We start from the raw sequence: 18596 nt of genomic DNA, 5'->3' as shown, positions 1-18596 counted from the left end.
TGCCTTTACTAGTGACTTTTATTTCATATTTCTTCCCTTGTTAAGAAAACCAAATCTAATTTTTTGGTTGATTTTTGATTCTGGTTAGAAAGTGTTTCGTTAGGTGGAAAAAAAGAGTTGATTTTGATTGAGCTAATAACTTCACTCTAATTTTTTTCTTAAGAGGTATTATTCTTTAGTGTTTGCAGAATTATGGCTAGAAGCAATATCACTTTATACAGTTCTTCTTCAGCAGCATGTAATTTAAAAGCTGCAGTATGGATTTGACCTGGAAGGCTAAGTTCAGCACTCTTAGTTTTGACGTTTACTTGTTTGGAGGCAATGTCTAGACAAACTGGCTTCATAAGCCTTCTCTAACTCTGTAGCTGTGTGATTCATAAAAATTGAAAGTCAGTTAAGTCTTTTATAGTATCATCCTTGAAAGTATCAATTGTAGATTTCATAAATTTAAAATTAATTTTGATCTGCTTTGTTATTTGAATAAAATCATATCTCCTTTGTATATTGACATTGTATGTAATATATGAATGTGTATATATGTGTGTGTTTATTTATTTATAGTATAAAATTGAAATACTCTGATGTACAGACTGCCAATGATGTTGCTATTCCAGAGGATTTTTCAGACTTTTCTCTTGCAAAAACAATTAGCAGACTTGAAGGGCAACTGGAGGAAGAAGGTTTGCCTGATTATATAGATGATGATATTTTTTGTGGTGTTAGTAATAATATTGGAACAGGTAAGTTTTATTTTTGTCCTTATATCACATTTACTTAGAAAAAGATATTTGGGAACGATTTTTCTTGCATTTAAAAAATGTGTTGTGATATCTTGCATTTGTTTCAAAATCATCTAGTGGGACATGATGGTAAGAGGAGTGAGTGGAATTATAGATGAAATAAAATTGGTTTTGAGTCAATAATTGTTGAAAATGGGTGATGGGAAAGTGGTTTTTCATTGACATCATCTCTATATATATGTTTGACATTTTCCATTATAAAAAGTAAAAATGAAAAACATTATATGGAGGGTGCCTGGATGGCTCAGTCACTTAAGCGCCAACTCTTGATTTCAGCTCAGGTCATGATCTCAGGGTGGTGGGATTGAGCCCTGTGTCAGGCTCCCCACTCATGAGGGAGTCTGGTTGAGATTATCTCCCTCTCCCAAAGCCCCTCCCCCCTCAATAAATAAATCTTTAAAAAAAAAGACTGTATGGTATTGGTTTCATTGACCACATTTCAACCAAGCTTAAAATGCCCCATAGCTTATCATTAAAACATTAAAATAATTTGGGGGGGGCAAAGGGAGAAGGAGAGAGAGAATCTTAAGCAGGCTTCATGCCCAGTGCAGAGCCCAATGCAGGGCTCCATCTCACAACCCTGAGATCATGGCCAGAACCAAAATCAAGAGTCGGACACTAAACCAACTGAGCCACCCAGGTGCCCCACATTAAAATAATTTTTAAAACCCAATGTTTCTTTGAATTCCTTTCATCTGTTGATACTGTATTCTACTTACTGCATGTTAAAAGTATAAATGAATGGTTGATGTGGCATCAGTTAAAATGATCACATTAGTTTTCTAATGAATGTAATTTTCTTTCTTATAAACTTGTTCTCTGCATATCACTTTGAAAAATAATACTAAGTTTAGATCATCCAAAAACAGAATTTAGTTACCAGTAATGCCTTTAGAACTGTTGAATTTATGAGGAGCTACCTATGCGTTTATAAACAAAGAATAAGACAATTGAGTGTATTTGAACATGGTTAATACTGAACTATAGTTGTGACGTCAGGCAAGCCACTTAGCCTCTCTGTAATAGCAGTTTCTTCATTTCAAAATTTAGCAGTTTGTATGAGATGGTCATAAGCTGTATCTTTAAAATTCTCTTGATTCTGTGAAAACCGTAATAATTTATATGTGTAATGATTATTGTGCTGCATGCTACTTAGTCATAAATGAGCAATTCATTTATGAATTTATTACATTTACTGACTTATCTAAACTCTCTGGGGGTACTTTTCAGAAGAGAAGGTAAGTGAAGCAGGAAGTTGCCTTTATGTCTCTGTCAAGATGCCTTCAAGGACACAGTGGTCACACATTGACTGTTCTTCACCCATGGCCCTGTTAGAATATTCCTGCTTTTAGATACATAGAACCAGTACAAACAGACTACCTTAAATTGCTAGTTTCTTTTTATTGCTGAATCACCTCTCTGCCACTTTGCCTCCCTCCCTTCCCTTTCCAGACTCTTTGGCCAAGGTATCTTCCCTTCTGGCAGAGTTTTCTCTTATTCCAGATGATTGCCTGAATGGCTGTACAGGCAAGAGGAAAAGATTAAAAAAAAAAAGTAGCTTAGTAGCACATACTGCTCTGTAAGACTAAAGTCAGAGGGAGATGGGGATGGGAAGTTAATGCTATGGGCCTGCACAGGTGAGAGCATTCGGCTCCTTGGTTACACTGAGGTTAGTTGGGGGAGAGAAAGAGATGGACGAAGTCATGCTCTCCCATTCTTCCTCCTTTCTCCTTAGAGACCAACTACTGCAAACTTCACATTTTTAAATATATCATTTCCCTTCTATACTGTGCTAACCTGGAGTGTCATGAGAGGCTTGAAGGAGATTTGAGGCTAGACAGGTCTAGGTGGGTTAGAGCCAGTCATCGTTAATCAGCTCCATGGTAACACTGGGAACATTTAGTAAGAAGAGCTTTGGAATGGAAAGTATATATGGAGATGTTTGTGCTCTTTTGGGATATATCCTAATGACTCCTCAGAGACAGTTCAGGGTGTTTATTCAAGATAAGATCCATGAAGGCAAAGCTTGTCTTATCCCTACTATGCCTGGAACATTATAGAGACTTAATGTATATTTTTTGGATAAATGATCAAATGAATTATGGAGTGAGTTCTAAGTTCACTTTTCACTTTATTTACTTACATAGTTCTAGAAACATCAAAGATTTGCTGCTGATATCATTGAATAAAGAATTTTAGGTAGCAATGAAATACCAAAGGCAGATCTTAGGGACTGTGGGAGAAAACTTCAGCAGTAAGGTATTAGTGTGTTTCTTTGCTTCTAAGGCACATAGACTACATTTTAACTTCCGTGAAATCGGGATATGTGTTACAATCACTAGTATTTTACAATCACAGTGGCTGAGATTGAAGTTGAGTTTTGCTAGAGAGGTTTTATGTTTGTTTCTGCCAAACACCTGGGGACGTTACCAACCTGAAACCACTTTAAATTCTGACTGAGGTATTTTGGATCACATTGGTAAAGACAAATTCAGTCTGCAGACTTAACGTGAGTACTGGCTTGTGGTTTAGATTCTCAGGAGAGGTTTTTGTTGTTTTTCCCTTCTTTACTCAGTTCCAGGTTGAGATGTGAAGAGTTCCTTTCTGTTGGGTGGATTTGTTTTTCATTTATCTTTATAGTATGGGTATTTAGTGTCTTTAGTGTTCTCAGACAGGGATCTCCTGTTAAATTCCCCATCTTGAACATTTTTTCCTCATAGAATAATGGTCTGTCTTGCAATTGGTGGCATCTTAGATTCAGTGAAAGACAGTAAATGTAATTATTTAAATCCACAGAAGCCCAGAACAGATTTTTAAAGGCCAAACTCCGTGTTATGCAGGAGGAATTGGATAATGTTGTATATGAATGCAATAAAAAGGTAAAAACCTGTCAAAATAAATCCTCTAATATTCAAAGATATTTTAGGAGCAGTTTCAGTTATTTTTTAAAATATATTCATTGAGATGTAATTTACAGTTAAATTTTGAATTATATGTAAATACTAAATTTTATTCTATTTTGAGATGTTGAATTTTCACAGCTAAAGAATATTAAATACTTGTTAGCAGTTAGAATTTTCTGTATAAGATTTACAAATGTAAGCTCTTAAATAAAAATAAAACATCTGAGTTCCTTTTTTTTTTTTTTTTAAAGATTTTATTTATTTATTTGACAGAGAGACAAAGTGAAAGAGGGAACACAAGCAGAGGGAGTGGGAGAGGGAGAAGCAGGCTTCCTGCGGAGCAGGGAGCCCGATGCGGGGCTCGATCCCAGGACACTGGGATCATGACCTGAGCCAAAGGCAGACGCTTAACGACTGAGCCACTCAGGCGCCCCCTGACTTCCATTTTTGAAGATAAAAATGGAATGCAGTTTGTTTTTCTTTGTGAAGTGAATATAAGTATCTCAAATCATATGAAGCTCCTTTTTGTTTTCTGCTTTATGTTGTGATACCAAACCTTGTGCATTTTTTCACATAATCTATAATTTCCTAACTATAGGAAAATGAAATTCAGGATTTAAAGTCTCAGATAAAAAACTTTGAAGAAGATTGTGTGAGACAGCAGCGAACAATTAATTTGCAACAGTCTCAAACAGAAAAATATAAAACTCTTTTTGAAGAGCTAAATAAAAAATGTGATGGATTACAGCAACAGCTGTCTTCAGTAGAAAAGGTAATTTTGCTATTTTTCTGGACCTAATGTTAAAGGTACTATAAAACATTAAAGTTACATATTTGTGTGGGCACCACTTTTGCTTGTTCAGTTATTTTGTTAGTATTTACTAAAAAGTCTTCCACCATATAAGAATATTTTTTAATCGCTTTATTGAAATACAATTCACATATAATACAAATCACCCTTTTAAAGTATACAGTTCAGTGGCTTATTAATATATTCGGGGGTTGTGTAGCTGTCACCATGATCAATGTTAGAACATTTTCATTACCCCAAAGAAAGACACTCCATACCCTTTAGCCACTGTACCCCAACCCTCTTCCCCCAGTCCCCTCCAGCTCTAGGCAACTTCTAATCTATTTTCTGTTGATAGATTTGCCTATTTTGGACATTTGGACGTTCTATATATAGAATCATAAAATATGAGGTATTTTGTGACTGACATCTTTTGTTTAAGAATGTTTTTGAGGTTCATCCACGTTGTAGTACATATCAGTACTTCATTCCTTTTTATAAAGTAATATTCTGTTATATGGATAAAACACATCTGTTTATCAGTTGATGGACATTTGTGTTATTTCCACTTTTGGGCTATTTTGAATAATGCTGCTGTGAACATTAACATACAAGTTTTTGTGTAGACATATGTTTTCATTTGTCTTGGGTATATACCTAAGAGTAGAATCATTGGATCATATGGGAACCCTGTGTTTAACCTTTTGAAAAACTGTCAACTATTTTCCAAGCTAGCCGTACCATTTGTACATTTCCACCAGTAGTGTGTAAGGGTTCCATTTTCTACACATCCTCACCAACACATGTTAGATTATCTTTTTGATTATAGCCATTCTAATCATGTGAAGTGGTTATCGCGTCATTTTGATTTGCATTTCTCTGATAACTAAAGATGTTGAGCATCTTTTCATATGTTTATTGGCCATTTTTATATCTTCTTTGGAGAAATGTCTGATCAGATCCTCTGCCCATTGTTTAAATTGGAATTTTTAAATTATTGAGTAGTAAATTTTTTTATATATTTTAGAGTCAAGTCCCTTATCAGATACATGATTTCTAAATACCTCTCCTATTCTTCAGGTTTTCTCTTCGTTTTCTTTACAGTGTCCTTTGAAGCACAAAATTTTTTGATTTTGAAGCCCAGCATATCTAATTTTCCTTTGGTTGTTTGTGCTTTTGGTGTCAAATGTAATGGGCTAATACATTTTAAAGAAGCTATCCCATTAAACAAACTTATATTAATGTACCATTGAGATAATAAAAATAAAACATACTGTATGGTATTACTTTGTAAGACTTATAAAAATTATGTAAAATAAGAGATTTAGGGAGTAAGAAATTATGCCTTCATTTCTATATTTTTCTTTAGTGTGTTCATGTAAAAGCATATTTTTGACCATTTTGGTCTTGTATAATTTTTTTTTTTTTTTTTTAATTAGAGAGTGAGAGAGCGAGCGCAAGAGGGGGTAGGGTTAGAGGGAGAAGCAGACTCCCCGCCGAGCAGGGAGCCCAATGTGGGACTCGATCCCGGGACTCCGGGATCATGACCTGAGCCGAAGGCAGTCGCTTAACCAACTGAGCCACCCAGGCGCCCCATTGGTCTTGTATAATTAGCATTATCTTCTGATAATAAATTTCTTAACATTGGCTTTACTGAGATAAAATTTGTATACAGTACATCACCCTTTTTAATTATACAGTTCTGTGAGTTTTGACAAATACATAGTCATATAACTAGTGCCATAATTGAGATACAGAACAGTTCCACCATCCCTAAAAATTCCCTTGTGAATTTAGTCAAGTCATCCTCCTAATTCCAGTCTAAGGCAACCACTGATCTGGTTTCGGTTCTTATATTTTGGCCTCTTCCAGCATATCAGGTAATTAGAATCACATAGAGTTACTTAGTAGGCTTTTGAGTCTGTTTTTTTCATTTGCATAAGGCAATTGAGGTTAGTCCATGTTGTAGTCTGTTCCTTTTCATTACTGAGTAGTGTAACATTGAATGGATATACCATATTTTGATTACCTATATATCTGGAAATCAAAATTAATTATGGTATCTAATAGTGTAAGCCAGTACTATTCAATATGGTAGCTCACTATATGTGGCTAGTCCAAATTGTGACATGCTGTAAGTTTAAAATAAATACCAGATTTCGAAGCCTTAATAAATAATAAAAAAGTAATATTTTTATATTGATTACATATTAAAATATTTTGGATATATTGGGGTAAGTGAACTATAGCATTATAATTAATTTCACTTGTTTCTTTTTAAAGTAGCTGCTTTAAAATTACATATGTGGTTCACATGTTGGTCTAAAAAATATAGACAAGTGTTCTTTTTTTTTTTAATTAAATTTTATTATGTTATGTTAGTTACCATACTATGATTAGTTTTTGATGTAGTGTTCCATGATTCATTGTTTTCGAATAACACCCAGTGCTCCATGCAGTATGTGCCCTCCTTAATACCCATCACCAGGCTAGCCCATCCCCCCACCTCCCTCCCCTCTAAAACCCTCTGTTTCCCGGAGTCCATAGTCTCTCATGGCTCTTTCTCCCTCCAACTCCCCCCCCCTTCATTTTTCCCTTTCTTCTCCTAATGTCCTCCATGCTATTCCTTATGTTCCACAAATAAGTGAAACCATATGATAATTGACTTTCTCTGCTTGACTTATTTCACTTAGCATAATCTCCTCCAGTCCCATTCATGTTGATGTAAAAGTTGGGTATTCATCCTTTCTGATGGCTGAGTCATATTCCATTGTATATATGGACCACATCTTCTTTATCCATTTGTCTGTTGAAGGGCATCTTGGTTCTTTCCACAGTTTGGCTATTGTGGACATTGCTGCTATGAACATTGGGGTGCATGTGGCCCTTCTTTTCACTACATCTGTTAGACAAGTGTTCTAAGAAAAAACCTGTTGTATCTGGGAAACCAGTATTTTTATTTGTCATGATACTTTATCATTTGTCATATGCTACCAAGTTTCTGGGCATATCATCATTATCATTTCACATAATCTTTTTTTTTTTTTTAAGATTTTATTTATTTATTTGAGACAGAGAGAATGAGAGAGAGAGAGCACATGAGAGGGGGGAGGGTCAGAGGGAGAAGCAGGCTCCCTGATGAGCAGGGAGCCTGATGCGGGACTCGATCCAGGGACTCCAGGATCATGACCTGAGCCGAAGGCAGTCGCTTAACCAACTGAGCCACCCAGGTGCCCCATTTCACATAATCTTGAAACCTTACCTACATCTTTGATTCTCTTCTTGTTCCTGGCCTTTATACCATACCATCCTATGCATTCTTCAAATGTTTTGCATTCATTTTTTCTTTTCAATTTCCATTGCCCCTTCTTGGTTCAAGCTATTATTATTTCTGAATCCTCCTCACTGGTTATTTTATGTCCTTTCTCTTTTTCTCATCCATTGTATCTTGTACTCTATCAATAGATTAATGTTCTCAAAAGACTACATTGATTATAACTCTACCTTTGTATGGGCAGAAATGGAACTAACATTTTTTTTGAGTACTATGTGTCAGGCAAAACCTTTTACAGAAAGAGAAACTGAGTCTGAGAGGTTAAACAAAGTGCCCAGGGTCATACAGGTAGTGGCAGTGCAGGATTCAAACCATGTTTGTCTGACTCCAAAGTCTGTGCTCTTCCTACAGATCATGTAGACTCTCCAACCCCTCAAAATTAAATGGTCTTAAACACACAGCTATTCCAAAATCTCATTGCTGTTTAGAGTTAAATATTTGAAACCTTTGAGTCATAATGCGTGTTCTGAGCTGTTATGATACATAGACTATCTGAAGATTTTTATGACTTTCATTAGCTCGGAACTTCCCATCTTGAGTCCTTATCTACATACCAGGAAGAGAGGTGTAACAACTCTCATGGGTTATGTGGAACTCAAGATTGAATCTTTTTTTTTTTTTTGCTAATTCTGCTCACTATCTATCTCTAAAAACAAACCTCAGTGTACAGTCGATAGAAATGCAAAACAGAGCTTGAGTTTGATGGAATTGCTTCTATAAACCTATAAAAGCCAGCTATTTAAAAAATTACTATGCATATTAACTTACACTAACAGGTAGAGCCATTTCTAAAACATAAAAGCAGAAAACATTTTATTTCAGCATTGAATTTTGTTTTTCAATTAATGATCTGTTTTAAAATCAACTTTATTGAGAAATAAATACAATTAAATATACTTGTTTTAATTGTAGAATTCACTGTGCTTTGACAAAATAGTATATCCTTATAACCACCACTGCAATCAAGATAAAATTTCTATCATCTCCCCAAAATTTCCTTTGTCTCCCTTCCCTTAAAACTGCAATCTCCAACCATGGCCCAACCACTGATCTGCATTCTTTCATTACAGACTAGTTTTCCCTGTTCTAGAATTTCATATAGATGGACTTCTAAGTATGTACTTTTTATGGCTGGCTTCTTTTGGTCAGCGTAATGGTTTTGAGATTCATTAATGTTGTGTATTTTGTGTCATTCCCTTATATTGCTGAGTAGTGTTTGTTTATGGATGTACTGCATTTTGTTTATTCATCAGTCGGTAGGCATTTGAGTTATTTCCAACTTTGGACTATTAGAAATAAAGCCACTATGAATTTTCATATACAAATTTTTATATAGACACATGTTTTTATACAGGCACATCCAACATCACTCATGACGTTGGATAAATACCTAAGAATAGAATTTCTGGGTGTTACAGAAACTGATGTTTAACTTAATAAGAAACTGCCAAACTGTTCCAAAGTAATTGTACCATCCTTCCTTCCCACCAGCAATATATGAAAGTTCTAGTTAGTCTGTATCTTTATCAGCACTTGGTATTGTCAGTCTTTTGAATTTTGACCCTTTTAGTGGGGCAGAAGATTAGCATCTCATTATGGCTTAATTTGTATTTCCTTTATAACTATTGATCTTGAGCATCTTTTCATATGTGTATTGGCCACTCATATATCTTCTTTTGTCTGTTCAAACCTTTTGCCCATTTAAAAACGTATTGAGTTGAGGTAGGAGTTCTTATATAATTCTTTTGCTAGAATATATAGTGAATAGTTTCTTCCAATCTTACTTGGCTTTTTTATTTTCTTAACAGTGTTTTTCAAAAGAGTTTTAAATTTTGATGAATTCCAATATTTTATTTATTTTATTTTATTTCTAGCTTGTGCTTTTTTCATCTTACTCAAGAAATCTTTGCCCACCCCATGGGAGAAAATCTTCATGTCTTCATACAGGAGTTTTATGGTTTTAGCCTTTGTGTGTGTGTGTGTGTGTATACATACATTTATATAGTATATAAATATATCTGTAATCTGTTTCAAGTTAATTTTGTTTATATGAGAATAAAGGTCAAAGTTTATTTTTCATACAGTCAGCATTTGTTGAAAATACTATTCTTTCTCAATTTAATTACACATGGCACCTGTGTAGAAAATGAATTTTTTTTTTTAAGAAAATGAATTTTGACCATATATGTGGGTCTATTTCTAGACTTTTTATTCTGCTACATTGATCTATATGTTCATTGATCTATATTTTGATATAAGTCATCAATAAAACCATGTGGAGTGGAATTTTCTTTTTGGAAGGATTCTAATGATCAATTCAGTTTATTTAGTGGATGAGTCTATTTTGATTTTTTATTACTTTTTGAGTTAGTTTTGATAATTTATGTTTTTTAAGAAATTTTTCCATCTCATCTATCAAATTTATTGGCATAAATTTGTCCTTAATATTCCTTTATTATATTTATAATGCCTGTATTATCTGTACTAATTACACCTGTCTCACTCTTGATATTAATAATTTCTCTTTTCTCTTTTATTCTTTATCAGTCTAGCTAGATACATACCAATTTCATTGAACTTTTCTGTGAGTCAGGATTTAGCTTCATTGACTTTGCTCTTTTTGTCAGTTTTCTATCCTTTAGCATTTCCTTCATTCTTATTTGGGTTTAATTTCTTTTCAGGATTCTGAAGGTAGAAGTTTAGACCATTGCTTTTTTACTTTTCTTCTTACATAAGCATTTTAAAGCTATAAATTTTCCTCTAAGTGCTGCTTTATCTTCATTCCACAAATTTTGATGTTGTTTTTTTATTTTAAGTTCAAAGTGTTTTCTACTTTTCTTTGATTTTTCTTGACCATTTGGATTATTTAGAAGTGTACTCTTTAATTTCTAAATAATTGGGGATTTTTCATGTCTTTCTGTTAATTTCTAATTTAATTCTGTGGTGTGAGAACCTACACTTTATGATTTCATTCTTTTAAAATTTATCTTGACTAGTTTTACAGACCAGCATTTGGCCTCTTTTGGTGAATACTTAATGTAATTTGAAAAGAATATATAGTATGCTGTGTTGAATGGAGTGTTCTATAAATATTAGGGCAAATTTGTTGATAGTGTTGTTCAAGTTTTCTGTCAGTTATTGAGAGAGAGGTGCTGTAATCTCTGACTAGAATTGTGGATTTGTCTATTTCTCCTTTCATTTATATCAGTTTTGGCTTTATGTATTTTTAGTCTCTGTTTTGGATGCCTGCACATTTAGGAGTATAGTGTTTGTTTGTTGTTGTTGTTGTTGTTTTTTAAAAGATTCTATCCATTTATTTGACAGAACACAAGCAGGGGGAGCAGCAGGCAGAGGGAGAAGCAGGCTCCCCGCCGAGCAGGGAGCCCAATGTGGGGCTCGATCCCAGGACTTGGGATCATGACCTGAGCCGAAGGCAGCCACTTAACCGACTGAGCCACCCAGGCGCCCCTGGAGTATAGTGTTTTTGATTAACGCTTCTTTATAATTATGAAATACTTTTTAAAAATCTCTAGTAACATTCTTTGTTCCAAAGTCTGCTTACTTTGTCTGATATTAGTGTAGTGATTCCAGCTTTATTATACTTCATGTTTGCTTGGTATATCTTTCTTCAACTTTTTACTTTTCATCTCTCTTTATATTGAAAATGGGTTTGTTGTACCCAGTATATAGTTGGGTGTTGCTTTTTCATCCACTTCGATGGTCTCTCTCTCTTATTGGCATGTTCAGACCAATTAGATTAATGCAATTTTTGATGTTTGGATTTAAATTTATCATCTTGCTGTTCGTGTCTTATTTTTTCTAACCGTTCCTTGTTACTTTTTTCCTGTTCTGAATTGAATATTTTTTAGTGTTTTGTTTTTTTTTCTCCACTGTTGGCTATGTCTCTTATATTTTTATGTTACATTTAACTCAAAAAACATAAAACATACTTATATGCGTAAATTGCATTATATAAAACACAACATATTTACCATACCACAGTCTACCTTCAGATCATGTTATATTCTTTCACATATAAGATCCTCACAACAGTGTATTCTATTTCTTCCCCCTTTCCTTTATGCTTTTACTTTTAAATGTCCTAAATCCCACAGTGTTTCTTTAAATAGTTATATTTTAAAGAGCTTAACATATGAAAATGCCTTTTATATTTGCCATTTCTTGTATTCTTCATTCTTTCAATCTGTTTTTCTATATGCCTGCTTGAAATAACTACCCTTTCAATCTTTGTGGTGCAAGTTTGCTAGTCACGGATTCCTTGTTTTTGTTTCTTTGAAAAAAGACTGTGTTTTTCCTTACTTAATTTTTTTTTATTTTGAAAATTACAGATTCACAGGAAGCTGCAAAAATGATAGAGGTCCTGTGGATCCTTCATTCAGTATCCCTCATTAATAGCATCTAACATAATAATAGCACAGTATTAAAACCTGAAAATTGGGCGCCTGGGTGGCTCAGTTGGTTAAGCGACTGCCTTCGGCTCAGGTCATGATCCTGGAGTCCCTGGACCAAGTCCCGCATCGGGCTCCCTGCTCGGCGGGGAGTCTGCTTCTCCCTCTGCCCCTCCCCCCTCTCATGTGCTTGCTCTCTCTCATTCTCTCTCTCTCAAATAAATAAATAAAATCTTTAAAAAAAATAAATAAAACCTGAAAATTGACATTGGTATAATCCACAGTCATTATTCAGATTTCACCAGTTCTGTATGCACTTGTGTATGTTTGGACCCCCTTAAATTTTTGAAGGATATTTTCACTAGATAGAGAATTACCAATTGGGAGTTTCTGTTTTGTTTTTTTTTTAAGATTTTTAAATTTATTTATTTAATTGACAGAGAGAGAGAGAGAGACAGCGTGAGAGGGAACACAAGAAGGGGGAGTGGGAGAGGGAGAAGCAGGCTTCTGGCCGAGCAGGGAGCCCGATGCGGGGCTCGATCCCAGGACCCTGGGATCATGACCTGAGCTGAAGGCAGTCGCTTAACCAGCTGAGCCACCCAGGCGCCCCAGTTTCTATCTTCTTTTGGTACTTTGAAGATATCATCCCATTGTTCTCTGGGTTATGTCATTTCTGACAAAAAGTTCACAGTAATTCTTTTCTTTCTACCCTTGTATATTTGTATCTTTTATCTTTGCTCTTAAGACATTCTCTGTTACTGGTTTTCAGCAATTTCATAATGATGTGTTTTCTCAGTTTTGTGTGGGGAGTGTTTATTTGGCTTAAAGTTTGTTGAACTTTTTGAATCTGTGGGTTTATAGTGTTCATCAAATTTGGAAAAGTTTGGCTATTATTTCTTCCAGTATTTTTTCTGTACCCCTTCTCTCCCTCCCCCAACCTGTAACTTCAATTATACTTTTGTTAGGCCACTTGATATTATCCCACTGATAATGTATTAGTGATATTAGGTCACTGATGTTTTTAGCCTTTTTTCCCTTATATTTTTTATTTGAATAGATTCTGTTGCTGTCTTCAGTAGTTCACTGATCTTTTCTTTGCAGTGTCTAATATGCTCTTAAGCAATGAAGTGTTCATTTTGATACATTATTCATCTGTAGAAGTTCCATTTGATTTTTTTATATTCTGAATTTATGTCCTTATTATATTAACATATATAATTAAAATAGCTGTTTTGACAGTCTTGTCTGCTGTATCCATCATATTTCTCATTTATGGATTGTTTCTATTGAATTTTTCTTCTGGATATCAATCACATTTTCCTGCTTCTTGGTTTAGTTAGTGATTTTATACTGGATGCTAGACATTGTGAATATTATATTGTTGAGTAGCTGTATTTAATGTACTCTTTGAACACAAGTAGTTATTTGTCAGTTTAGTCCCTTTAAGGCCTGTTTTTAAGTTTGGCCGGGGTTGGTCTAGAGTAACCACTAGGTGTGGCCTAGTCCTCAGTATATTCAAAAGATACCCTGTGTAGATTCCTGAAGCTCCCTCCTAATGGAGTTCCTCCTTTTTTGAACCCTTCTCAGAAATTCCAGCTGCTTCAGTCTCCTCCAACTTCCATCTCTGTCTCCTCAGCTCGGCAGACCTTGGTTCTGTTTGTATTTTCTCCTCCTTATACCCACAGTGTGGATATTGCCTCCAGGCAGAATGCTGGGGTGATTGTAGGACTACTCCATTTATTTCTCTTCTCTCAGTAGTCATAATCCTACCGTTTTCCTTTATCTCTAAATAGTTATTTAATGTTTTTTTTAGTTGTCTACAGTGTGTTTTTATGTTAGGTTCTTATTATTTGATCAAGGGTGGAAGCCTTAATCTCTGCTTTGTTTTGTTTTTTGGTCAAATTAAAGTCAGTAGGTACACTCCACAAGTTTCTCTGACCATGGATTATGTCACACAAACATGCTTATTAATATTAGTAACTCACTTAAAAAAAAAAAGTCTGCTCTCTTTTTATCTTTCACTCCAGCTAAAATTGAGGTTTGTATCATTTCCTAAAGATGCTTTTGTTCTTTTTTGTTTCTATAGCAAAACTCCTCAAAAGCATTTTCTTAATTTTTTCACATCCTTATCTTGCAAAGAAAGCTTTTAAATTTTGGCCTGTATGTATCCTGCAAAGCCATGATATTAATGGTCCTTACCTTTGTTTAATAGTATATAGTTTACAAATTGCTATCACATACATATGATAGTTGTATGTAGTCATGTGTTTTTATTCTATAGATCTGCACCTCCCCCCAGTTCTTTATTCCCTTCTCTCCCAGCTTAGGTTTCATGGTGTACTACTTAATTATCCATTGTATATATTAATTTTGTGTGCCCATCATTCATGTAGAATAGTACCTGGCACATAGTAAGTGCTCAATAAATATGAACAAGTAACTAGGCATAGCTATCATTACCACCAATTTCAGATATGGAAACTGAGACTACCACAGCTCATAGGTTCTCTGACCCCAAGTTTATTGCTTTTTGTACCTTAGCCATTTATTTCTAGAACCTTATCTGATCATTTATTTGTCCTCATCTGATTATTCCTCTTCTGACTTACTGTGACAATTTGTGTTACTCTTAAAGCATTTGCTACCATTTTGTCAGTGCTGTGGCTACTAATACATAGCTCTCTCTATTCTTGCCTTCTCCCAGTTCCTTAGGAATGCTTTAAAAGTTAAGAGAGGATGGCAAATTATTTCTCATTGGATCTCATAGTAATTGAGTTTTAAAGTGAGATTTTAATTCCTTTAGGCTATCTAGATTTTTCTTTTAAAGCTAATGTAAAATTCAAGGTTTGAAATCTTTCCTAAAATTTTTCTCTAACATGTAAACTGCTTAATTTTTTTTTTTTTGGTAACAATAGATTTACTTTATTATTTTCAGCTTATAAGCTCTCTCATAAAAAATATTGGTATCTTGTCTGCACTTTGTAAAAAGTACTTGAGTGTGATTGAAAACAGAAATGTTTTCAAGTTTTTGGTAAGGTTTTCCCTTTCCTTAGTGGACTTGCTCATATAGGAATACTTTATTTCATATATTATTTTTCTAACGTTTTTTGTTTTTCACTTCTCCCAAGAAGGGGGCCATATTGATTCATGGGTAGAGGAACATAATGTGGTGTTGGATGGTTTTCATTTTTCTGTGAAGTAGGTTACAAAGTTACCAGCAGGAAAGAGAAGGGCAAAGATTTATTTTCATATCTTATAGGTGGAGGCTGAAATGAGGCAGCTAGAATTGTGGACTTTGTAGCTAAGGAGATTTCTGCCTTTTCCATGTGAACAGTGAGATAAATCAAGCTTGCTCTTACTGTAGCTACCGCCCACAAAGCTGTGAAGAAGGCTGGTGATAGCAGATGGTATTCATACACAGTTTGATTTGTTTAAAAACCCACATAAAGAGCAGCATGTGTTTTGTTGTGTGTTGTTTTGCCCTTAATTACTTAGGGTCAGGGAGATCAGTTTTCAAATAAAACATAGTGATACAGCCAGGAGAAAAAAATTTATGGAAGAAGAAAACAGAGAACTGTATTTTTAACTGCATCATTTTAATTCCATGATATTTATTGAATATCTCTTGTATATAAGGCTCTGTACTAGGTATTGTAGGGGATGCAAAGAAGAGTGATTTAAGTACAAAATGAATTCAGTTGAATAAACATGTCGTTAGTGCCTCTTCTATGCCACTGAAGTTCCGGGAATACAGAAATTCACACTGTTTCTATCCTCAATGAGCTTACATTAATTGTGGGGAAAATGAAGTAAATAGATAGTTTCAGTTCTGCACAGCACACATATGCTATATGTGTGTCAAGGTGTTGTAGGAGCTCTGAAGAAAGGGTACCTAATCCAACCTGGGAGGAGAATGAGAAAGATAATGAGGGAAGGCTTCTTGGAGGAGGTAAAACCCTCATGTACACTCCTCGTTGAGGATGGATAGGTGCGGGCTACGTAAAAATGAGCAGGGAGGAGGGATCAGGGTAGAAGGAAGAGCATGAGGTGAGCAAAGGTTCAGAGGCAAGAAACATCATAGCTGTTTGGGAGATATATCTGAAGGTAACATCTTGCAGGAGATGAGATTATAGTGCCAGGTTATGGTAGAGTTTGGAGTTTATCCTACATGTTCATGTTTCTTCTGTAGACTCTCTGCAACAGCATCTCTTAGAATATTTGCAGAAATGCAAGTCTAAACCTACCCCAAGATGTAGAACATGAATCTATAAGATCTGTTGTTTTTGCTAAGAGTTGGGACTTTCCCTGTAAGGCTAATGTAGAATGCTCTGTTTTTAACAAATATTTCTTATATGATACACTTTGTTAGGTTTATACAAACACAGTATTTATGAGCATTTGTGCCTTACATAGCTGTTTTGGGGAGGTTCCCAAAGGAAGAACTATAGTGACAAAGAGTTGCTTATAAAATAAGTATAGAGGACCTCTATACTATATAAAAAGAGATAGAAAATTCCAAACAAAAAGTAATTTGAAAGCCTAATTCATGACTACATCTTTAAGGATATATCTTTCTAATACCAATTCAGGGTAAGAATTCTCTGAGCCCTCTGTCACTCGGTGCTCGGCCCCCAAACTTTGGGTGTGTGTTTGTGTGTAAGTGTGTGTAAAATTTGGGAGAAAGCAAGGAATATGGAAATGGAAAATGTTGCAGAATAATAGAACTTATATTTATAAATGTTCCATATATCTTTTACCATATAGGAATTAGAAAATAAAAGAAGACTACAAAAACAGGCTGCCAGTAACCAAAGTGCTACAGAAGTTCGGTTGAATAGAGCTCTAGAAGAGGCAGAAAAGTATAAACTGGAGTTAAGTAAATCAAGGCAAAATAACAAGGTATGGAAAAATTGAATAGTTTTGGTAGTGGTCACCTTTGGTAACTTCTTTTTATAAGAGTCAAAAATAATTAGTTTTTAAGTTATAATTCTTGATGTCATGGTGAACATTTCTCTTTTCAGAAGTGTGTTCATTATTGATATGTATATCTTCCAGAAGTTAGGATTATATTGCCTGGGCTATTGCCATAATTGGGTGATAGCACAACTCTTTGGAGGATTCAGTCATTTTTTCATCCAACAAATCTTTATTGTGTGCCCATATTATGTGCCAGACATTTTTCTAATCTCTGGGGATGAGTGGTAGGAAAAAGCCTCTTTGGTATCTCAAGTCTGTTTCCTTCTCTGAGCCCCACTTTTCTAATATAGAATGCAAAGGGCTACTTTACAGGGCAGTGGTTCTCAAACTTGAGCATGTATCAGAATTACCTGGAAGGCTTGTTAAAACATATATTGCTGGGCCCCACCCCCAGAGTTTCAGATTTAGTAGATCTGCGGTGAGGCCTATTTTTACTAGGTTTAATAGCAGTTCCCTGGGTGATGCTGAAGCCACTGGTTCTGAGACATTTTGATAATCACTGTTAGAGTTGTAAGGATCACTCTTGTATCCCAGTATCTAACCAATGGTTGGCATAGAATTAGCACTCAATTCCTGAAATATCTGTTGAGTAAGTGCTCAAGTATTGTGTGTGAAAACCTTTTGTATACTCTATACATTTTGGCTATTAGTTTTTGGTTCTATGTCAGCCTAAAAGTGATGCTCCATTGGAATCTCTCCTTTAGAACAATATTGAATAATTTAACAGTGGCTCAGATGATGAAGTTAGGACCCACCTTCATTACATACACAGATGATACATTTTCTATTAAACTAATAACACTTAATAGGACATAGAACTAAACTGAACTTGATAAATCCTCCAACACGTTTAACAAAGGCAGATATGTTACAGAGACTACAGAGTTTTAAGATCTCTTCTGTGAGATAGTTTATGCTCTGTGATCAGATTGTGTTCATGTTCAAGAGACATCAATGATGATACGATGATGGGGATTTATGAATAGAAGTTATTAAATGAACAAGTTAGGAAGTCATCTTTATAGCTTGCCAATAATTAGCATGCTATTGGAATATTATTTCCAGTTTGGTTCACTCTGAAGGGATTTTGAAGAAAATAAAATGGAATAACCATGTATATGTCAGGATTTGCTAATTCTTGGTTGTAGATGTGATCTCTGTTTTAGCACACACATTAGAGAAGTAGAAGGAAAAACTTGTTTCCATGACAACAGTAATCCTAATCAGCCATTTTGCAAATTGACATACCAAGTCCTCATTACGTAGTTTAAAACCATCAACACTGTAAAAACAAATATGTTGAAGACAAATTTCTGATCCCAAGTCTACATTATGGATAATCAGTTTAAACATAGTGGGAGAACATTTTGTGTAACTACTTGC

The 18596-nt window shown here is 34.8% G+C and overlaps 1 protein-coding gene across 9 annotated transcripts in view; it reads left to right on the top strand.

Moving 5' to 3' along the window:
• Positions 1-18596, top strand: part of TEX9 (testis expressed 9) — a 228930-nt gene that overhangs the window by 163036 nt on the left and 47298 nt on the right. For 8 of the 9 annotated variants that reach the window (XM_064570434.1, XM_045900017.3, XM_064570437.1 and 5 more), the window contains 4 exons: positions 562-740; positions 3597-3679; positions 4302-4475; positions 17001-17135. In XM_064570434.1, the coding sequence (XP_064426504.1) occupies positions 562-740; positions 3597-3679; positions 4302-4475; positions 17001-17135 (571 nt within the window). The remainder of the gene's footprint in view (positions 1-561; positions 741-3596; positions 3680-4301; positions 4476-17000; positions 17136-18596) is intronic. The other variant, XM_045900022.3, reaches the window with a different exon arrangement.

Source organism: Mirounga angustirostris, unplaced genomic scaffold, assembly GCF_029215605.1.
Source record: "Mirounga angustirostris isolate CCGP_5_RB_7025 unplaced genomic scaffold, mMirAng1.0.hap1 SCAF_9, whole genome shotgun sequence".
In the NCBI taxonomy this organism is placed as follows: Eukaryota; Metazoa; Chordata; class Mammalia; order Carnivora; family Phocidae; genus Mirounga; species Mirounga angustirostris.
This window is presented reverse-complemented; position numbering and strand designations above follow the sequence as displayed.